This window comes from Athene noctua, chromosome 3 (assembly GCF_965140245.1).
Source record: "Athene noctua chromosome 3, bAthNoc1.hap1.1, whole genome shotgun sequence".
Lineage (NCBI taxonomy): Eukaryota > Metazoa > Chordata > Aves > Strigiformes > Strigidae > Athene > Athene noctua.
This window is the reverse complement of record NC_134039.1, coordinates 24,177,391-24,201,876: the sequence shown is the minus strand read 5'-3', so window position 1 is coordinate 24,201,876 and position 24,486 is coordinate 24,177,391. Positions and strand designations below refer to the sequence as shown.

At 34.6% G+C, this 24,486-nt stretch overlaps 1 protein-coding gene across 22 annotated transcripts in view; it reads right to left on the bottom strand.

Moving 5' to 3' along the window:
- C2CD5 (C2 calcium dependent domain containing 5) overlaps positions 1–24,486 on the bottom strand; it is a 71,146-nt gene that overhangs the window by 7,965 nt on the left and 38,695 nt on the right. For 16 of the 22 annotated variants that reach the window (XM_074902297.1, XM_074902292.1, XM_074902295.1 and 13 more), the window contains 11 exons: positions 17,980–18,094; positions 15,393–15,488; positions 13,462–13,653; positions 10,153–10,339; positions 8,972–9,136; positions 8,502–8,642; positions 5,500–5,563; positions 3,476–3,537; positions 2,346–2,444; positions 1,860–1,949; positions 1,056–1,143 (listed from right to left, as the gene is read on the bottom strand). In XM_074902297.1, coding sequence (XP_074758398.1) covers positions 1,056–1,143; positions 1,860–1,949; positions 2,346–2,444; positions 3,476–3,537; positions 5,500–5,563; positions 8,502–8,642; positions 8,972–9,136; positions 10,153–10,339; positions 13,462–13,653; positions 15,393–15,488; positions 17,980–18,094 — 1,299 coding nt within the window. Of the gene's footprint in view, positions 1–1,055; positions 1,144–1,859; positions 1,950–2,345; positions 2,445–3,475; positions 3,538–5,499; positions 5,564–8,501; positions 8,643–8,971; positions 9,137–10,152; positions 10,340–13,461; positions 13,654–15,299; positions 15,489–17,979; positions 18,095–24,486 lie in introns of all 22 variants that reach the window. The other 6 variants (XM_074902286.1, XM_074902285.1, XM_074902289.1 and 3 more) reach the window with 2 other exon arrangements.

Genomic DNA, 24,486 nt, shown 5'->3' with positions numbered 1-24,486 from the left:
CTTCAAAGAAAACATGCCCAATTGATAATCAACCCCCAGAATAAGATCCGCCAGTAATAACAAGCACTACAGATCCGATTTAGTCAGGTCTGAGTGGAATTTTTTCAGCATATGCATAGTGATGCAGTTCTGTATGAACAGTTAGGTGTCTGACAATAAATCCAACTGCAAAATTGAACAGAACTTGTGTTCCACTGAACAGAATTTGATTTAGTATTTTCTGGAAAAAATACTAAAGTCAATTCATGCATTTTAGATTTGATTCTGCAGTTGGATCTGAGTTAGCTATACTTTACAGTAAAAAGTAACATTTATTTCACATAAAAGAAAACAATTTACTGTTACTATTAAAGAAGGTAAAACTAATGTTTTAGAAACATAGCTCTGTTCTACTACCTAATCTCATTCTTCAGAATGGAGTCTCTTCAAATTTCTGTCTAAATTCCCATATCCAGATGACATACATATATTTCTATCTTAAGATGGTGCTTCAATAGCGAGATGACAGACGCAAATTGCAGTAGTCTCTTCTGTTCCCTTCATAACACTATATGCTTCACTGATCTCCAAAAATATTACTGACCTACTTAAGGGTTTTGGGGAAGTTTTTTGAAGTTGAATAATGAATAATTTATTTTCTGCATTCTTGAGTAAGGACAAAATTTGCTACTTACAAGAGTAAGTATTCTCTAATGACCTACACCATATTTCAAAATACATTGGAAATGTCATCCTCTGTTACACTAATTCTTCAGAGAAAAATACTCAAAAAAAGATGGTACATGGAATAAGATGAAAGACCAAACACTTTTTGCATGTAACTATAAGTTTGTTGATTAAATAAAGCAAAAACCTGATACATGATAAGTAAGTCATCCTGCTGGAGGTCACGTATATGGTCTAAAAAAAATTTGCTATGACTTTACGATTTTACAGAACCTCCCTGTAAGAATGCGTGTATGTAACAAATTAAAATGTAGATTCATTAGTTAGTGGGGGGAAAAAAAGGAAAGAAAAACATTATCTCTTATCTTTACATGCCTCACAACACTTACCTCTTTGCTGTGATTTTTCTGTAGGGGTTTTGTTGGCTTGTAATGCTTGGTTTTTGTCAAATGTAATTGCAACAGCTGTGACTGCAATCTGCAAATCAGAAATATACAGCATATTAGGTAACTTAATCTCTCACGCAATCTGCAAAAATAATTTTGTAAACAAGCCCACTTTTTCTGCAGAAAATTAATAGGGAAAAATAATCAAAGGAGACATATTAAAAACCCTTCACAACAGAGCATAAAAGGCAGTACTAAGGTCCATTGTTAGAACATACACCTAATAATGTTTGTCCCACATTTATGATATTGTTCATAAGTTCTCCATTCCTGGTGAACTGACATAAAAAAGAATCATAAAAACTCATTATCATTGTATTTGTAAGAGAGAGAAAGAGATTTTTAATTGAACATGAGAACGATGCTATACTTCTAAAGAAAACATTTTCTTTAAAAAATAATTAAGTATATCGCATCACCTTCAAATGGCAAGAAAAAAATTAGACAATAATAAAGACAGCATACTTAGAAAACTAGTGTGCCGTACTCTTGCAGTGTATGTGGTAACACCTTTTAATGAATACCTAGTCAGGGCTTTTTGTTTCCTATCAAACTAAAAAGATAACACTGGTGAACTCATTAGGTCATTCTTTTTTTTCACTAAACATTATGGCCTTAAGTTTTACTTCAGAATTCACCAGACATACTACTAAATCCTAGCCTAGTTTACTCTGAGTAGCAAATGTTAATTAAAAGCCAAACCTGGCATGTCTACACGCTGAAAGTTGAAAGAATCAGTTTACTTACCTGAACTAATTCGTCCTCTGGTAGAGCAACTGTAAAATTTACATGACAAAGGCAGCAGGGAACCATAGATCGAAGTTTAAAATACAAGCTCTGTTGAAGACAAGACATTGTGTTACTCTAAAAAATGCATGGTTTATTTCAGAGATATTAAAGATCAAAACTATTTTCGTAGTAGAAATCATCTAATCATATCTTTTTTTTTGGAAGAAGAATTACAGGTGTGAAAAGTCAGGATAGAATGCAATCTACTGTATAGCAGTCTTTACTATCAGTCAAAGGACTCATTCAGATTCCAAAAGTATCAGAAATCCTTAATATACTAAGAATGCTGAATCTATCTTTGGAGCAGCTTACAAAATTAGTACAGACACTTTGTAGTCTAATTCCAAAAAGTAATTATGAAGAAAATGTTATTTTCAGTATAGCCTGATTTTACTTTGCTTCCATTTGAACAATTAAACAAAATGCTTGAAATAAGACTCTTACCTTCAACAGATTCTCACAGAGATCATTAAAGTTCTTATTAAGGGTTTGATTTGTTAGGTTAATGTTGCTTAATCTGGATACTCTTACTGCTGTGAACATCTGAATTGGAAACAAACACACATTTTTTTTTTCCCAATATATGCCTGTATGTTATATTAAAACCAAAACAAATTCATAATTAAGGCAAATAATGCATAACACGGTAACGGGGGGGAGGGGAGTTTAAGGGAGAGGGGGAAGAGGACGGGGATGTAAAGAAAAGGAAAGAAACCTGTAGCAACAGTAAAGTCAAATAAAGTGCTGTATTGCTCAGGAAATTTTACAAACAAAAGGCAAACTTTCTGTGAACTAAAGTATATGAATATATTGAACAAGTGATTAAGCAAGATATGAAATACTCTATGTCCTTCTTACTTGCTTCATAAAGGAGTCATTCTACCTGCTACATATTTTGTTAACTGCTGTTGAAAAATTATGTTGTGTACAATAACGTAGACAATAATGGAATGTCATATACAGATACACATCAATCCCATCAACCTGACAGTATGCTGCTGGTGCAGTCATATAGTTTTCAGGTTTGAGCTGTGTCTCTGCAAAGCACAGTCCTGCACTGTGCCAATTAGATGTAAAAGCCCACTTATATAGATCTGTTTTAACTCTCTAAGACTGAATTGTGTTGTACAAACATAACCAAAATGTTTCAACTTAATTATAAATGGAATCTCTCTCTACTCACTTGATTGGCTTTATCTAATTCACCTTAACCTATTCATGTCATCGTATTCAGTATCTCACACTAGGTAACACAGTCAACAATGTGTTTCTTTTAAGAGGCTTCAAAATCTAGCCAAGTTCTTAAAAATGCCCAAAATCTTTAAGTTCATAATTACCATAATTATTTTGTAATTTTTGTACAACGTTCTCTGTTACATAACAGCATTGAAAAAAACACAAACAGGTGCTCATACCGTATTTTTCTTACAAAATACTACTTTTACTTCTAACACAAGAGTATCATTTCAATTTATCTTTCAAAATCAGTGATCACTAATATATATTTAAATTACTACAGCATTATTTCAACACAATTTGGAAAAAAAGTTTTAAATTTCTTTGAATAACCTTACTTGAATTTCTGGTGTCCAGTTATTTATACCAGGCATAACTTCTGTATTGCAACTGTAAAAACCTGTAAAGAAAATATTTGGGGAAATCTATGTTGCACACTGAAATATAAAAATACCTTGAAAGAAACATATGTGACATTACTTGATCTGTTTTTGAGCACCGAATAATACAACAAAAATAAGACCAACATTCAAAAAACTAACATAGCATCTGAAGAATACGATATATTATAACATGCAAAAGAAACACATGCTTTATGTTATTCATATTGCATTGAAAAAATGGATAGGAAAGATGGAACTCACTACTTCTAAAACACTAATTCACTACAGAATTCTTATTCTGAGTATTTCTTCAATCACCAAAAAGCAAGGCCAGAAATGTCATCATGTTGAGGAACATGAGAGAGGCTACAATGGTATGAAATGCAACAGTGACTGTTGCTCCCCATGGAGACTGGGTAACTCATGTCATCTGATGCTAAGACTAATTGTTGAGCCAAACTCCCTGACTGCTTCACAGAACCGCTTCTTGTAGAACTCACAAAACAGAAAACCCCTAACTAGTTGGTCCTGAGCAGGAAAAAGCGTTCAAAGAAGTTTTTCAGCTCTGATCAGTATATACTTAAGCAATCTTGCAGGAAGGGCAGACACCCAAAATCCACTATTACTCTGCCTAGTTTCTAATAAACAAATTATGTACAAATGAGGAAACTTTATTAAAAAGGTGTGACTAACAGAGACTTGAAAAGACAAGGAAAAAAAAGAAAGTATAATGACCAAACAGCAGGGTAAGAAAAGTTATAAACAGCAAACAGGCAATGTTGAAAATCTAAAGATAGAGCTAAATAAGCACAAAAGAAAAATCTGGCAGGACCTATAAAAATGCACAAAATAAACTAGAAAAGCAATTGTGTAGCAGCTTGCAGAAGGTATACATATTAATAGATTTTCTTTAAGAACATCAAAAGCAGAAATCTTGTTGAAGAGTCAATCAAGATATAGAGAGAATATGCAGAGATGATGACATGATAGAAGACAACATGCGGTTTTTTTGCTTCAGTGTTCACCACGGTAGTGGAGCTTTCCACAATAGTGGAAAACCAGTCCCTTGTTTATTTTCCATCAGAATACTTGTCTGTGTCTGAAGGAGATAATGAACAAATAGGCAAACAAAAAAAACAAGGAATCATATAAACAACAGGAAAGGCAAAAGATTCAATAGCTGACTAAATGGCATTGAACTCTAACTTAAAATTACCCCGCTACCAGATGAGAGGATTCTTTAATCTTCAGGTAGTGAGGTGCTTTTATTGACTAGGACCTACTAATTTGCTTACTACACATATCTGTATTACTGGCCCATAGAAGCTATTCCAGAAAATGGAATTCATAGGCAGATGGAAAAATAAGACACTGCAGAGGAGTGCACTCTTCTAACACTTTTCTAAGTAACAGTAATGTCTCACAAGCTGTCAACAAACGCAGTGAACACAAAGACTTAAATTGACAGTATGGCACAATCACAAAGCAAGGAAAATACAAATGCACTTGTTAAACAAGAGTGTTGGGAGGGCAAATTGCCTACTTTAAATAACATTCTTGGAATACACCACCAGTATGTCACATTATATGGCTACAAATACTTAAAGGACATTCTGTTCCCTGTAGTATTTTCATTGACTCTCCAACCTACAAATTAGTCATTCAGTCGAAAAATCTTTAGCAACTGGTATACTAGTAGAAAAGATCCAATTGTTACACCTGTATGAAGTAAAAAATTTGCAACAGTACAAATCAGTGAACTACAAAATGCTACACAAATACTGTTTACTTCAGTTTTTAATAAGCAACAATCCCCATAAAAGGCTTAATGACTTTTTTTCTACAGGTATATCTGACAAGATAAACACTTCAAGAATTTTTTCACCGTTACTCTTGAACAGTTTTTTTTAATCAATACTGGTACTGTTTTGTCATTTTGCAGCCTACAGTATAGGTTAGAAAAATGTTTTTAACTATACCAGAAGGTGGTGGAACATCTGTCAGTAAAGAATGTACATCTTCCATTGCATCTGTATCATCAATCTGGAAAAATGAATAATTTATAAAAATCATGTTGCTATTCCAGTCAGAAGTCTCAGAAACATATAAAAACTTTCTTATCAAGAGAACTGTATCTGGCAGCTATGCTGAGATTTTAAAAAAATTATTTAAAATTTTTAGATTTTAGAAAATTTTAAAAATACTCCATCAGCCAGAACTCTGAATCTTAACTATCAGCCTCTGATATGCTTAACGCTTGAAAAATAGTTCCTTTAATTAAATTGTATTAAAAATAAGTCAATGTGCACAGAACACACAGAAACTGCAGCAGAGAAACTGCAGTAGATAAGAATGATAAAAAGGTGATTTTTAAACAATTTAAAATGCTGAACAAGGTTCCACGTAACAACTTAAAGCTTTTCCCAGCTAAGGACCTTAGGCTACTAGAACTCTCATATGGTCTGTATTACACTGATGCGATCATTTTCTGCCTATTCCAATGACACAAAAATCTCTCCAGGACTTTAAAAACCCTGCTTTGTATGAACAGCAGAAAATCAAATAGGGAAAGGTAAATTTGGGGATTATTAGTTCTTCCTATCCAAATAACCTCTACTTCACCCAATCTTTAAAGACTTTTTTTTAATTTTAGATCAGACTGAGAGCGTATCTACCTTGCTACCTTCTGTAAATATTTGTGTCATGTGTCTTAACATTTATTCTGCCTTCTTCCAAGTATTTTGGAAATTGTTTATATTTTAACCCCAGTATTAAAGGGTTCTCTGTCAGGTATTGTTTCTCCTCCTTCTCTCTCTCAAAGTAAGAGGAGCAGTCTTTTTTTTTTCTCTCAAAAAAAAAAAAAAAATACAGCCAGCCTTACCTCTCATAATTGCCTCCCAACATCTCTTAGCATTTCCATCACAGTGAATTTTTTACCACTTTTTCTTACATATTTCCAGTGAACAATGATTTCACTCTTGAAAGGTCAGATTCAGGAGCTTCACTAAAACTTTGGAATATTGTTCCTCATATCTAATTTCTTAACAAAGACAGTAGTAAGTCGTTCCACAGATTAAAAGTCCTTTCTCTATAAAGACTGAACTACCAAAACACAGGGACACATATTCTAGCACCAATAACTTCACATAATGTAAACCAGTAAATGATCGTTCTTTAAACATCAGATCTTATTTTTCTTGCTAACTTTAGAATATTTTTAAATGTACTCTGTAGTACATGACAGTGTACTTACATTTTTCCCTTCCACACAGAGATCTCCTCCTATCCCAAGTGCATATACTACTGTTAATACAGTAGAAAGAAGAATTCTCCAAAACTGTAAAAAGAGAGCTGAACTCTGCTTGCAGTATATAATGCAGTCCTTAACCAGAGGGTCTTTGCTTATAATGTATCAAGCTTCTTTACGAAGCAACTGGACAGAAGTATGCCAAGTTTTTACTACTGCTATCTCTCTTCTCTTTGACAGCCTTTACAAGTGAAATGGAGGCTGGGGTTATGTTTTACTGGTATTTTCCCTAACTTGTCCAAAGGGTCTCTTGCAGTGTAACAGTCTCTGGGTTGTGGGTTTTTTTTACGCCTTACACAATCCTCTTTTTACAAAGGCAGTCAACCCTTTTTGCATTTATTAAAGTATTTTCTGATGGGCTCATCCATTTCAATACAGTGCCTCAGAGAGCATCTGGTATAACTTTTGAGGATAAAATTCCACTCCTGTCAGTCTACACAGACAATGATATTAAAACAAAAACCTGTGAAGACCAGCTGCAAAATTACCTGATGAAAACTGTCCTTATTTTGACTTAATGTGAGAGTTAACTAGCATCAAAGTTACTTTTAGGGACTTCCCAATTTGCTTACTTTGATCCTAGCATGCCTGTAATGGACTGGAGATCAAAAATTTACTCAAAGAGCAGAAGCACCAACCAATCTCAATTTATTATACCAACCTCACCCAACCCACTGTTTTTTCACTCTCTTTTCTAACCTGTTTTAAAATTAACTGCTGTTACAAGCACTCTCTCATTCTCCCTATCTACAACCTTTCTTCCAGTTTATTTTCTATGAAGATAGTGATTTGTAAAGATTAACATAAAGTCTTGAATGTACTTAGGCTGCAATTACAGGCTGTAATTTAAACTGTTTTCTTATTCTTAGTCTAAGACAGGTATTTTTAACACCTGTATCCATAAGATGATCAAAATTCTAAGCCTTCTTTAGTATTTGACTCTTTTCCTTCAAAACTGTACAATTTTAAAATCACATCTTTGAATTTTAGTGACTAGAGAGGTAAAAGAAATCTCTGTTCTTTATCTGTAGGTGTTGTTCTTGTTCTAGGTGTAGCTGTAAAAAGATCTGGAAGATACTCTCTGAAGTTGTAAGTTCCTGAACTCTGAAAAGCATCAGCTGAATTCAGAAAAGCATGTCTTCTATGTGCTCTCTTGACAAATGAATTTTTTTGAATGCTTCGAATTACTACCACTTCTGCAAACTAATAATTCTGAATATCCAATTGTCACATTAGGAGCTTTGAAACTAGAAGAACATACAAGCTTTTTCTTTGCTAAATATAAAGTGTGACAACACAGAGCCTCAATGTTTATAAAAATATATCTAAGTTTTGGATCCATCATGATTGCTGCTTGAAGTAGGCAGAAGGGCGTTGCTTAACAGCTCTTAGTTATTATTCTAGATATTGCTACATGTTCATGTATAGCAGGGCAATTTTTTTTCGGTTATTGTCCCTAGACATAATATAGCTATGCTTTAAGCAAACAGAATAAGAGAGACAGTGTAAAATCCAATATCCAATACTTAACATTTTCTACTGATGCAAAAATAGAAAATTTTATATACAATTCAAGAACTGTCTTTGGAGATGAGTAAGAAAACTTCTCTCCTTTTTTTATGTGTATTTCAAGAAAAGGGAAGTATGAAAATGAGTACTGAAAACATTTATCACCTCCAAGACAAAAGCATCCTTTTTCCCATGTGAAAGGTCTAGCTCTGTAACTTCATCAGAGCTTTCTGATTGAGACCTTAATAACCTGGAACGTTGTCTCGGCTCTGGAATGGGAGACCCAATGATTTCTTCAGGTAGCTCCTAAAAAAGGATATAAAAATTATCAGTTGTTCTATGTAGTTTTGAAATTATTTCAATTATAAGCAATTTGTTAACAGTTCTAAGAATCAGAACATTTAGAGGAATACTTTGAGAAATAAATCTAAATAAATACAAACTGATTTGGATATGTGGCTTAAGAGATCAGAAAATTCCAGTAGGTTCCCAAAATATACTGAAAAGAATCTATATCTCTACTAAAAAACAACTTACATTCTGAATGATTCAGTCAGTAGTAATTCAGGGATATACATGGTGTAAATCTGTTTGACTCAATGCTTTATTTTTAAAAACATAAAAGCTTTACTTACTGGAGGATTAATCTCATAAAGTTCCTTGTTTTTTGCTATAGTATCATTTATTTTCTTTTGTATGTGAGATATATGCTGCTCGTAAGTGCCATCATTTGGAGTCTTCCCAGCAATCTGAATACCACCAGGTGTTGGCAGAGCTGCTAGATACACACCTGTTGCAGACTTTCAAAAAGTCATTAAGAAAAATGACAATTACATAAGCAGATACTTCTAATACTTTCATATAAAATTTTCCATAATGCTTATGCTGTAACAGATGACACTGTGATATGCACATTACAGCATGATCTCTTCCCTTAATAAATGGCTCTCTCTTGTTCACTTATGAAAAAACCCATTCTTTTAATAAACTCTCTCCTTCCCACGTGTCTTTTCCACAGTGGAGTTCTTAACTTGCCTAAAAGTTCCAAAAAAGTATGAATTAAAACCTGTGCCCTAGTATATTTTGCAAAGCCAAGTGATTGTTTCAAGGATTTAAAACTTCACCAAACCATTTACAGTACCATTGAAGTTGTGAAAAATCCCATTTCTATTTAGAGAAAACAGATCATCAGTTCAGACAAAAGAACATGCAAGCAAGTCAATATTACCCAAACATCCTCTTACACCAGTGAGGAAGCAACACATTTCCATTATTCTAATCCCACATGACAGAATAAGGTTACAAAATATAGTTAATGAACTTTTCTTGTCTATCTCCAAGACACTTCCAATCTATCATTTATTTCTTCAGTGCCATCAAAGAAGAGGCAACAGACCTTTCTCTTGTTGACAACTAACCAAAAGATTTGAGACTTAATTGACCTTCTTTGTCATGGAACTGTAATGCAACTTGATGAACAGGGATCTCTTTGACAGGACCTTTAAAGAACACAATAATTTTTCTATAATTTACGCCATTAAATCATTTAAAGTTTCTTTTCCTCTCATCCCCTTTCTAATAGTCTTGTCCTCTAACAGACTTTCAAGAGATTTGAATCTTTTTTTTTTCTGGTACCAAAAGAGAGTCTGTCCTGATTTGTCAATGATTAGACACCTCATTCCATCACTTCATTTATTCTTCAAATAACTTTTTAATATCTGTAGTTACTCTGAATTTCACAACACCTGCAGGTCTTTCTGTCCTGAAAAAATACTGTAAGAAAACAAAAGAATCCCCAGATTAAAACTGTACTTACTGCCAACCCCATTAGCATATTTTCACCCACAGTGATCTGAATTCTCAGCCCAAACAGAGCATTCATTCCTCTCAGCTTAAGTTTATTCATCAGTTGGGTGTGCACTTCATATTCCATAAATGGCAAGAGATTACTGATAGATGTCGCATTTGCTTCAGCTTGAGCTTTCTTCTTTAGACGGCATAACCTGACAATATGAAACAGTACACGACATCAGCAGATGAATAGCTTTAATTAACTGCTGAAGACTGAAAGTGATCACAGGGTATATTGATTTTTTTTTCTTCATTGTATAACCTAATACAATCAGTTTCTTTTAAATGTATTTTAAAATCCTGTAAAATATTAAATTCTCATCAGGAAGACCAAGGCACACTGAGGCACTGAGTCCCAATAAGTAAGATCTGATTTTCATTTTTAATAGGTAGCTGTATATTTATATGAACAATAAAAAATGGGTAAAATAAAAAGTAAACTTACAAAACAGAACAATACATAAGCTTCAACAACATTCAAAAATATTCTCTTATCAAAGCAGAATACAAAAATTACCAATACTGTATTTTTGGAAAAAGTCACATCTCCATTCTTAAAACACGCTTAATAACTGTTATCAGACAGAAACAACATGTATCACACAGGGTTACTGCCATAACAGTCTGGCAGCACCAAATAACTATGCAACAGAAAGAAGTTTTCTACAGATTGCAGATAACAATCTACTAGATGTTTGGCTAATATATTAACACTCCTATCATATAGCAGTGACTGTTAAAAATTTGCCCTGCTCACTTTTGTCAAAGCAAATACTGAAGACAAACACAACTTTGCAATCTGTCTGATATTTGTTAAACACTCCTCCACAAAAATCGATTATTTCAAGAGACAATTACTGCAGCCCTTTTCAATTGAGCCTCAGAACTGATGAAGTGCTTTCTACTAGATTGCAGCAACTGGATAACAAAATGTCAGTTCTTTACAAGAACTTGAGTCTGTCTTATCTGAAAATTTGTATGTTCTGCTTTTTTCACAGTAAGACCCCAAATGCAAACATCTGTTTCTGTTGCTGCAAACCTCTCGAACACTTCAAGTACAAGCACAGGAAATTACATCTACTGGTAGAACTTTTAAAATGCCTATTAATACAGTTATTCAAGGCACACTTTGGAACAAAGAAAAAAACCTGAGTGCCCTTGCCAGGTCAAGCAATAACCAAAATAAAACATCTTAAAAGAATAAAAGAAAGAGCATAGAAATCTCATCTCTGAACATATTGTGTTAGTCATATTCTGCTCTTTGGGTTTAGCCCCATAAACTGAAATTCAAACCCCACACCACTATAATGACTGCCTACTTTCAGTGACAAATTTTAATTCAAAAAGAACACGACAACTGTACATTTTAGTGATACGAACAGACAACACTTTCTTCTAAGGACTACATTTATTACATGATCAGGAAAACACAGTAACGCATCCAGTCATAACAAGCTCACCGCAAAATCATTCTAAATATAGCTTCAGGTCTTTTTTTCAAACTTATTTGGGGGAGGAGGGGCAGATGGGGAAATGTTTCAGGAATCATTCTAGAGGAAATATGACATCTGCAAGTGTTCCAGAGACAGGCTGGGGACCACCATGTGACACAAAGTCAATTTCCACAATGGTGCTGAACAGAGGATTTAGTAATACAGAAAATACCAAAAGAGGGGCTCAAAACACATCTCTACAGTAGCTTCAACAATTCTGCTCTAGCAGAAGTCAATGATAAACACAGCATCATAATAAAAATTCAGATGAGAAGAAACTTCAGGAGGTCTCCAGTGCAACTTCCTGTACAGCCAAAGGGGGGTCAATTCTGGGCTCAGACTACGCTGCTCAGAGCTTTATCCAGTTGGATCTTCAAAACTCCCCCAAAGATGGACACTGCACAATCTTCTAGGCAATCTGCTCCACTGCCTGATTGTTCTCACAGTAAGTAGTTTTTTCTTATATCCACTCTGAATTTCTCTTGCTTCAGCTTAGGCCCACTGTCTTTCACTCTCCGACTGTGCAGACCCTGGCTACATAGGATCCACAAACGCCTTAGAGGTATAAACAGGCTGCTATTAGGTCCCCCTGAATTCTTCCTCTCTCCAGACTGAACAAGTCCAGCACCTGCAATTCTCTTCATATGGCTAGTGCTCCTTACTCCCTTGGTGTCCCTCCACTGAACCTGCTCTAGTTTTCTGATTCTGTCTTACTCTCAGAGCAGGACAAACTGGACAGGTATCATACTGTGTGGTCCCATTCACTGTGGTGTAACTGGCAAACTTGAAAAGAATGCAGTCCATCATCTCCTCCACATCATTAAGATGTTCAACACAACAGGTCCCATTGCAGACTGTTATATTTGTCATGGCCATCCAGGTAGGTTACAAACCATAAACAACTATCCTCTCAGCCCAACCATTCAACCAGTATTTACCCATGTAGCTGGCCACCCATACATACTGTACATAGCTAACATTTCCTTCTTTCTGACTGTAAACCACGTTATTCCCTTTTCCAAATTCAAAGACCACAGTATAAACTGGACATAGCCACCAATTCTACAGAGGTAAGTTCAGTTACAGACATCAGCACAGAATTAACACAACTGACTTAATCCGTTCACTGAGTTTCAAATGCAGTAACTGTATCTGACTGCATTAGTGGTCCCAAACAGCAAGTTAAAGCATGAAAACTCTTATATCCAGGCAGACAAAATACTGCAATTCCCACAGGCATTAAAAAAATAGCAGAACATTTACCAACATGGGTAAGCTCACAGAATCATCTATGTTAGAAAAGACCTTGAAGATTATCTAATGCAACCATTAACCTAACACTGACTGTTCTCAACTACACCATATCCCTCAGTACTATGTCAACCCGACTCTTAAACACCTCCAGGGATGGGGGATGGGGACTCTATCACTGGGTAGTCATTGGAATGGGGCAGCCCATTCCAACGCCTAACAACCTATTCTGTAAAGAAATGCTTCCTAATATCCAGTCTAAACCTTCCGTGGCATAACTTGAGGCCATTACCTCATCCTATCACTTGTTACTTGGTTAAAGAGACCCATCAAGTTACCAGATGTTCATCAAGAGACATGACACATAACACAAGGGGAAGAGAAGGCTGTCCTTCTCCTGTGCCCTAACAGACTGTCATTAACTCCTAGCAATTTAATATACAAAATCTAAGGTTTGATGACTGGATTTTAGCAACAGGAATTCTTTCAAAAATCTCCAAATTTTAATAAGAAAATATTTTGATAGATACCTGGCTTGAATAAGACATCCCTTCCCAATAACTATTGCCTCTACAGGAAGATCAATTGTAGTGAAAAGGACATCAGGAACTTTTTGCTTTCTGCAGTTGTAACAATAAGTGAGGTGAGCAGGGAATGGCATGTTCAATTCATCATATGGTATATGGCAAAATCCACAACCTGGTGGTGAAGCTTCTTCAATCCTAAAAATACATTATGAAGAGCATACTTAAAACATCTGCACCTTATTAACAATGATCAATACATGCACATATGTATAAACACCTAAAGATACCTACTTAAATCATATACTGCAGCTATACTCTGCTCCATTATACCAATGTGACAAGTATTGAATTTTATGAATTAGAAGAATAATAAAATTAGGCTACATGCTACTAGTTACAATGCTGTAAATAAAACTTGAATTGAAATTTGTTATGTGGGGATCAAGAAAAAGTACATACAATGACCAATGATTTATATAAACCTAAAACATCACTGAGCTGGCTTTAGACACCGTGAATTCTAAATGCAGTCCATGGTACAACAGCTGTACAGAGAATCTGCTGTGCCAAATACAAAGAAAAGTCTCTTTTACGTTGTGACCAAAAACCTACACAAACCTAATTAGCAGAACATAAATAACAAACCAACCATCCTACTGAGCAGCAGTACAATATATATTAACATTGTAAGAAGAATAGCAAGATTATTTCCTAAGTTATTAGTTAAAACTTGTTATTCACTTAGAACACTTAGACCTACTCCCCCATAAGAAATATCCAGGAATGACCACTATAAAGGAAAGCATAAGCAAACTGCACCATTGCAAATTTATTCTGTTTCACATAAACTATTCTTCTCAGTGAATTTTGAAGAGATGATTAAGCAAATCTGAGGGATTTGGAACATAACGTATCACAGACTTTGGCAAATATATTTTGTCACATGGGCCTTGTCCATTTAGTTGTTTCATCTTTCTTTGGCATTTCTAATCTATGCCAAGACTCTTAGTAGCCACAAAATATGTATTTTGATAAAAATGCAATTTTCTTCATATTATGAACATGACATTTCTTCCTTTCCATCATATAGTGAATACAGAAACAAATATTTTTGTTCTGGCTACAGTTTTCAAAAGTCTACCTACACAAGAAGAAAATGGCCTCCTGCTAACAAAGTAAAAGAATAGTAAATAATACTATCTTGGCAGGGTTATGGAAAAAGTAATGCAAGTGCTAAGGTGTAATAAACAGCCTTATTTACAACTACAATAATCCCTTTAAATATTTGAGTACTATCCTGACAAACACATAAATTACCAATATGCATTAGTTAATCTATTTTTTCCCAAAAATAACTGCCAATACTCATTCCTCAAATTTTATTTACAAGATCAGAAACAAAGGGAAACTTCATGTATTTCCTTCAGTTTCATGATTTTGTTCATAAAATTCAACTAAAACATACATCTTTTGCAAAAATTTGGCATCATCTTTGTTTTACGCTATTTCATCTCCCATACAGCTCTTAAATAGTATATGTAGAACATATATACACATAATACAGCCAACAACGGTTTTTGGCTTACATTAATTTATCATACATCTGTCAATTTTTATAGTGTGATATAAAGCTGATAAAAGATACCTGAAGAGTGGCAAAGAAAAAAACTGAGTTATGATCTGTGGTTAGTAGTCAAATGTGTTACCTTATTCAGACTGTTAGAAATAAAAACAGAATATCTAATTTGGTGCAGAGTTCCATTACTTCTGTTGTTGTTGTTGTTAGTGAAAAGCAGTAAAGTGGTTGGTCCCGCATCCTGCACTGTAACACTGTAACCTACCCTAATAGAGAAGAACTATCTTGGCTCTGGGGAAAAAAATCAACCTCTCCCTTCTCTGACCCTATGGAAAAGAAGCCAGGCTGCCATGACAACCTTTGTTCCAAACAGCCTTCCATGGTGCCATCCTGAAGAAACCTAGGGTTCAGTACAGCTGCTGTGCCAGACGCGGACAAAATACAGACCTCTTCACTATAAGAGAAAAGAATTACAACAAAGTGAATTCCTACTACTTGGTGCTACTTTTATTTAAAACTATTAGATTAAAAGGCTCAATAAATTCAATGTAACTACTAATATTGTGAATTTGTGTAATTTTATCCATTAAATCCCACAAACAATCCTCTTCTGGATATTTAAACCATTGTATAAGTAAGAGATGCAGAAGGAATGAACAGAAAGACTAAAGAGCTTTTCTTTATATCATAAATAACATGCTGTAACATCACAAAGGCTAATCAGGTTTAAGCATGGTTTTCAGTACTACAGTTAATAACACAATGAAATCCAACCAACCAACAAAAGCAAAGAAAAATCTTTTTTTTTTAAAGGCACAATTTTTACCAAAGTAAAATGGAAGTCGAGAGCCTCACCACCTTATAAACATTCACTGTCAAAATGAAGTTACAACACAACACTGACAAGGAGGCTTCTTGGAGTGTAAAATTAGCAAAACAATAAAATTTGACCATGAACAACTACAATAATGGCACATCTAGCATGTAAAGTAACCAACCATATTAATGACTTAGCAGTTAAAGCTCTCAGAAGCGCAAGCTATGATCACAGAGCTTTTAGTATTTCTGAAATTGTTAAATAAGAAACGAATCTCTAACATTCAATACTTAAAATACTATATTGGAAAATATGGAGAAAAGCTTTCCCACATTTTCTAGAATGATGCATGCATGTTTTTTATTTGTTTTTTCTCTTCTCAGAATAATTTTTCATACACAACATGTCTGGCAGACCAGCACTTACAGACAGAGCCTTGCTCTTTAAGCATGGAATAAAACTGAACTGGCAAGTAAGCATAAGAACTCTAATAAAACATTTTATCAATCATTACATTAAATTCCTTAAGAAAAACTGAAGTGTGAAATAACCCAGTAACTGACTGTCTATCTATACTCTGTACATTCTTTCCTCAGTTAAGGTAGCAAAAAACCCATAAAATATTCACACTTTTTACAAGGAGACTGACAGCCAAAGGAATAAATCTTCCATTTTTAGTACAAGTTCATCCCTCAGCAATGGAAACTTGCACACTGCAATTCTGACGTAAATATGGTCTTTAATACACCAAGCAAGACAGGACATAAACAAACAAGACAGCATAAGGAATACAAACCATGCCTTGTCTGTAAAGTAAGTTCTCCTGTTTTACTACTTTACTAGCACAAGCATTTGACTTCCAAAAACTGTCTTCAAGTTTTGTGAAAGATCAATATATTTGGGTTTTTTTTGGTTTTGGGGTTTTTTTACCTGCAGTGAAGCAATAAATGTGAAGGAGCAACAGATGTGAAGCAATCAATGCTGTGGCTTCAGACTGATCATTTCTGGTTATCTTGCTACTTTACCAACAGATGGTGTGCACTCATGAAAACACTGTATAACTGTATTTCTTTCTTCATATCAATTGCAAAGTAAAATGAAACTTTTTCAACTTCTCTCTTTAAAAAAAGCAAATCTTTAGTGCTTTTTCTTTAAAAGTATTTAGGCAAAATCAACTTGACAGAAAGTTCAGATGTCCAAGTTTGCTTCAGCTACTTTCCTAAAACAATTCAAAAGAACCAGTGAGCCAGAGTACTTTTCTGTTTGGTATCGGTCAGACACACTTGGCCCCAGGAGGAGCTCTTCATAGATTACTTTCCAGAGCTAGAAAGAGATACAACCTTTCCTGGGCCAGAGAGAAGGACGAGTAATTAGATGAATCACAAATTATTTCTCCCACTCTCCCAAGCCTCTCACGAAGTTTGTTATTAAGCCATCAAAATACACAAGTTTGGAATTTTCTTAGCCAAAGGGAATACAGTAAGACACTGGAATTCTGGCCTGAATAGCATGCAGGGCTATGAATTCAACGTCAGAAAGACTACTGCAGAGCTGCAGTTTAGTATGTTAAACACTACTGTAGTCCTGAAAGACAAAAATAATTACATGTATTTTTCAGAAAGAAATACAGAACGTTTACACCTAAAGTATTCTAAATTGATCAGGCAGCATATTCTCCTTTAATTCACAATTAATATATTCCTAGTAAAGAACCTGTGCCTTAAATTTGAGGTTTACCATCTAAGTACTGGTCTGCCAGTTGTTACCCAACAATGAAACTGCAATACATATACTTTTAGAAACAGTCTTAGCTATTTAGCTAGATTAGATTTAGAAAACTTCACAGATAAATTAATATTATTACTACAAAGGCAAACATGTAGGGTTGGAATTTAAAAAAAAAATAAAAATTGTAATGTTCATTACAAAAAACAAAACCCAATAAAAACCCAACCGAAAATATATTATTTTAAAAATTCTCAGAAAGTCACTTTAACAAACTCTCTGAAGTAGGTATACTAGACTTAGTACCAACAACTGTGTTGAAATAGTTAATCATTTTTAATCCACTGAAGATGAAATAAATTTTCTGTAGCATTTTGAAAATCAAATCATCATCGTGATTTACCAAATGCTAGTTGATTCACTGTAGCCCACTACAGCATGACAACCCAATGCCTTGGCATGGGATTTTATTTCTTGTCTGATTTCTGCCCACCATGCATCTCGTGTCTCTGGTTCATCTGAAAGACAAAGTATAAATCAGTTCACTATTCTGGACTACATCAACATAAAGTTTCATGCAATTAATCTGAAAAGTTCATATTCAAGTGTTTTACTGTATCTGGACACATTTATTTCCTAGTTATTGCAGTTCAAGCAAACACTAATGGGGCTTTTTCACTATATTTCTTGTTTATCACCCATGTGAACAGGTTCTGTCAGATTACTGCATTCTTGTTGTTGTCCATGACAGGTAACACCCAAATACTGTAGATAGTGTTCCAATCTCCACCCACTTGAAGACCATACTGTCAGTTTCCAACAACACGAGAGCAGCACATAACTTGCACCAAAGCATCACAGATACTCTGTAATACTGAAAAACTAACAGCAATAGTATTGAAACAGTATTTATTGTAATAAAGTAATATTTTGCTTTGGTATACACTTGACATCTTTGAGATAACCTCTGTGGTTCTTCCTACTGTAAGCAGTTCTCTTTCTTTACCAGATTTTTAAAATATTTGTTCAACGCTCTATCACTAATCACACAGCTCTGTGGTCCTTATTTCAGCAATTCTAACCTTGAGAAGCCATAGGAATCTGAAACTACTTCTACATTAATAACACTAAGAATTACAAGATGTATGTCGACTATCTATCTGTTGATGCTTTTTTTTTTCTGTATCCTGGAAACCACACCTTCCCCACCCTGTCCCCAAACAGATTCTAATTACCTTTACTGACTTGGAGGTTATATGTTAAAACGCATCCTACCTGCTTTTCTCGAATATTATATTAAAAATGCAAAAAAGAGTGCTACTTTAGTAAGTTTATGCAATCCATTTATTTAAACTGTTCAGCCATTAGTTTCCCAGAACTAAAGCTCATCTCACAAGCTCTTTACATAAGAAGTCCACGAGTATTGCCATTTACAATTAGTTTGTCAACTGTTTCTTCTTTCAAAATGGCTTACCTGTACCAATGAACTTAGTTGAAAATTATGTTAATTGTTGATACATAAAATAAGGGGAAAAACAATAACAAACAACAAGCACTCAGATGCTACAAAGGTTCTGAATAGGTAAGATTCTTATACAATTTCCATGAAATAACTGAACTTTACAGATACAAACATCTAGCTATTGAGATCTCCTTAGTAAATAATAATTTTAAAACCTGAGATTCACTAGGAACCAATTTTGTACTATCCCGAATATTTATAAATATAGTGTATGATAACCTATTATCGTACACTGGGTTCTCTGACAACATTACAAACAAAAATGAAAGATGCGGCTATACACGTATTTTGAAAATTACGGAAACAAAAATATTCTACAGCAAGATGTATTCATTCATTAATTTACCTCATCTTTTCATATTAAACCAGTCTTTCTGCTTTCTAAAATTAAACTGTCATTATCTAATTTTAAAAATAGTACAGAGGTATGTATATTCAGCTATACCTAACTTTAAATGTTAATGCCTGTGTAACTCATAGCACTGACTAACAGCAGCCTTGGGTGTCCACACTGAAGTTTATCCAACTAAGAAAAGAGTGACCCTACAGTGATAGTTCTTAGGAAGGTTCTCTGCAATCGAGAAAAAAATACACATATTAAGACACAAAAGAGACTAAGGATTTTCATGAACCGTATCAATCACATTTCACTGTATGTGAGTTCACCTTCAGCTGATTTCAATGAATTACTAGTAGAATCTTGAAGCATTGCCCCTCCCTGTCTCTCAGCATGAAAACACTGTTTAAACACTTTCACTGACTGGAACAATCAAATGCTTGAGAGGATACACAGTAATCCTGACTCAGATGGCTGGAATACCTGCTAGCAAGGTCTCACACTTTTCAGCTTTCAAAAGCTGAGAATCATGCAGAAATAACTCATCACATCATAGGGCTGGAGTTCAGAGGCTCAACTATGAGAACAATTTGTGGTACACAAAAGAAAGTGGGAGGTGAATTGTTTTCTCTTTTGCATCTGCATCTCTGCCTGAACAGCGGCTGTGATTGCTGCCACCAGTTAATGGCAGTAGTGGTAGGTGAACGGAGCAACTTTGGAAATGCATTTTAAGACAAAGGCTACAACATCTGACAAAATGGAGAGCTGTAAGGGAGATGTGAGACCACAAGCACCTTCTGTAAATGTTATCACTAACTCTTTATGGTGAAATGGACATGGGTTTTGGGAGCAATTCCTCCTTCCCCATCCAATTACAGACAAGGAGATTGCTTATCAATGTGTGTTTCTCTCTAGAACAGAAAAGTTTAAGTAGGAGAAAAAAAGGTTCACTGACTATGCAGGACAATCCTTGCTCATTTGTACTTGATCACAGGCAGCTGGCTATAAATATTGACTGGACAGATACACATATTTTTTTACTTCAGAGAAAAACACCTGCAAAGGAGAAGTAAACTTTTTCTAGACATAAAGACAAAAAAGCCAATTTTACTAAATCATCACTTTTCACACCTTGAGGTACCATTTGGCAAAAAACGCTCCTACTTGTCACCAATGACCTTTCTATGACAAAAAGTGTAAGAAAATGGGAAGTCATGACAAAGGATTTGAAAGTGAGCAACAGGTGAAGTGACTGGGGATGAACAGGGAAAGTGCTGTGGAAAAAAGAATAAGATTACGAACAAGAATATGACACTGGAAAGGTATGTAGCCACAGTAAAAATTTAAACGGAATGGAATGTTGAAAGGGAACAGATATGCTTAAGGGGAACAGAAAAGGTAGAAATAGTGACGGGTCCCAAACTCTATGCAAACATTTAACTTTCCTCCACAAAAATTTATAGTTAAAGTTTAAGAACAAGTTATTAAAGAGAGTTAACACACTTTTCTCACCTAACTTCATCTACAAGTTCTGCTTATCATAATGGAAAGCACATATTGTTGTGAGGTTGCTCAACACTATGTCTTGCTAAAGCAACATTTAACCCTTTACTCTGAGAACCCATTCAACATCAGAATTAACAGAACTATTAACTACAGTAATATAATGGATCATTTTCATTCTCATTAAGTGTTAAGTACAACTTTCCAGCTACTGCCTTCAGTGTTAACAGGATGAGGCACAATATCTTTCAAAAAATCCAATTAATTCTTATTGCACAAGTTCAAAAATTTGAGTCATGCATAAACAAATGTTTGTAAAGAAAACTGGGTTCCTCTGCTTAAGACATTTAGTTGAGTATTTTTTCTTCCAGAAAGAGGCCAAAAATACAAACCAGTATGTTTATATATAAATACTGTACATTCACAGTTTACATGAACTTACCTTTACATATTAAAACACAAAATGATTGACTACAATTAAAATCAAACACCATGACATTGCAATAATAAATTGATACAAAACACTGAATGCAGTGCAATGTGTAGCATTCATATTCTTCTGACAAATATTTTCACAAGCAGCCTTTTTTGACACGAGCCACACGATTTCACATGGGGATGCCATTGTAGCATTTACAGGTTTAGTAAAGCTAAGGATTTACATAAACAATTAGAGGAGTTAGGGAAGCAGGATGGCATGTGTCCAGTACACTCCTTAAGAGTGTCTGTTGTTGTTTTTTGCTAAGGCAAAAGCTTAAAAACTAAGGGTTTGCAAAGCAGATTCAGCAGACAGTAGCCAGAAACAGTGGGTATTTTGGCGCATGCTTGGATCAGGTGACAGTACAGACTGAAAACTATGGCAGCTCACTGAAATGGTTACAGAAAGTAATGGCCCTGGATTCTAGGTGGAAGCAAAAAGGCAAGCATACATAGCACTCAATCACAAGCTTTTCTAGCAAATCTATTGAGTAGTTTAGAGCAAGGTTTATCTACAACTTTAAGTAAAAAAGTTTGCAAAAATTACACTGCTATTATGCACCCTTTATTGGAAACCAAAGACTGAATATTAAACCTTTTATTAATGTTTCAAAACTGGCATGATATTTATAACAAAGTGGATGCAAGCACACGGTTTCTAGAGTTGAAGACTTGAGAAACAATGTTGTCAATAGTATTCTATAAAAAACGTGCCAACTCAAACCTCCAACTGAAACTTTCCAAACTTATTTAACAGCTTTAGAAGACATAACAGCACTGTATATACTTTATACCCTAAATGTTCTTTGAGCCAGTTCTATCCACCACTCATTCATCTATCTCTCTCCTTCAAAATATGAAGATGATTTCTATGAGACTGTATTGCCAATAGGACAAAATCCTGTCTAAAACCTTCACCTGGAGATAACCCTAGACACTAGCAATACTTTCTGATTCATAAGAAGCAACACCTTTCCAAAGTTACTTTATAGAGGTTCACTTGTGCAGGGCCTTTCAAGATTAAGCTGTATTATGCTAGGTCCATACAGACTTTTAAAAACTGAAGAAAAATTAAGAATGGTCTCTTGATTACACAGATCATACGTATTAAAGCCGAATACCTAGCCATTCTGAGACAATTACTCAGAAGTAGGAACTGTATGATTCATTTCAATTTTAATATTACATAATTCAGTATTTGTATTTATAATGTAAGGTTCTGAAATGAGGAGGACAATCATATCACAAAAGTTTTCACAATCTGCAATTAACTGGTTGTTCTGTTATCTCAAAAATGGCAATGGAGAAACCAATAATATTCTTTCAAATTCAATCTTTTGAGTCTTTAGCTAGGCAGAGCCATTATCTACACATTCCTTATCCCCTTATTCTTGTATCTTCTTCATTAATCAGATTATACAGAAAAATGTGTGGGTTTTTTTTTTTTTTGTAGGTTTGTTGGTTTGTTTTTTTTTTTTTAAGAGATATGTCTGTTAGGTTTACAAGCACCCTTCCCTGGATCTTGAAGATTAATTTTAATCCTGCCTGGTTATCCCATAAATATTGGCATTTCCTATCTTCTTTCTAAAATATTTAACAATTATACAAAAAGCTGAATCCTCCTGTCTCTAAAGTTTAAACACAAAACTTGGGTAGCAAATAACTAAACCTACAACAGACTACCCAAAACTTTCAAAGTATTTTCAAAGTCCCTCCATCATTTTTAAAAAATTACTCCCTATATTCATCTTTAAGACTAAAAGATGTGAAAATTAAAACTTTGCTTAAGATACAGAAACTGAAGGAAGTAGATTATTGGGATTTATCAAATGAAAACTAAGACACACTAAACCAGCAGAAAACAGTGCAACCACACCACCAAAGAGAACAGGTACACCTACTTCTACACAGCTTAAACTACAGACAAAACATCCAGCCTAGAGAATAATATTAAATCAGTGCTTTTCTCCCAGATGAGGTCACAGAGCATGTATCTCACTTCTCAAGCACAAACTACTGAATGCACAAAAAACTAGGTTTAAGCTTGGGTGTTGAAGAAATTCTTCAATTACTGAAGAAGCAATTTTAAGAACATTTAGAATTAAAACTGCATTCATCTGTCATGCATTTATGGGACGAGATATTTCAACTGGCTGACTGAACACAAACCCATACATTTGCCATACAGCCAGGCCAAATCACTACATCACCATCAGAAGATTGCAAGAGCACATAGCAGAAATCAAGCAGAAAAGCAGCATCATTCCTTTTAGTGGCACCTCACTATTGAGGAACACTAGCTTTAACACCAAGATATACCCCAAATATGGAGAGGCAGCAAAGTGTTCCTCTTAGTAATACTGCTATCAAAACTCCTGAATTCTTTTCTTATATTCTGAATTCCATGAAAAAACCTACATCACTGGCTAGGAGGCTAGAAAATACTCTTTTTTCTTACAAAAGAAAAAAAAAGAAGTTTAACTATGAAACAGAATTAACAGAATCTCCATAGCTTCTGTATCTCTGATATAGGTGAATATATTTGTAATTTAGACAGAAACATACGGAATTATACTTTCATTAAGAAATTTTTTAATGGATCTGGAGATGTTTTTACCTATCTCACCCCTAAAAGGGAATTGTAAAAAACCTAATTCAAAGTTTGGCTTTTGGAATACCTTAACTTCCAATCAGCTAACGCTCTCAGACATACATTCCTAAATAACTATATTGTCAAAATCCCTGACAGCAAGCACTGAGATGTCTCCCTGAATTTATTCATCATCTCAAGTAAATATTCCTGGAACAGTTTAAATGCTCAGATACCTAAGATTAATATCTTATAAGCCTTATGACTGACATCACTAAACACAAGTATTTTATATGATCCACGGTGACATAACATCTGTGACCTAAATTAATTCGGCTTTGTAAATCTAAACAGAATGTCTCAAATTAAAAAAAGAGAGTAACCACTTGGGATTTTCACACCTCCACTGTTCTACACTTGGTCTACCAGTCACATGCTACAAGTTACGTATGTAACTGATCTTAAGCATAAACATGCAAGA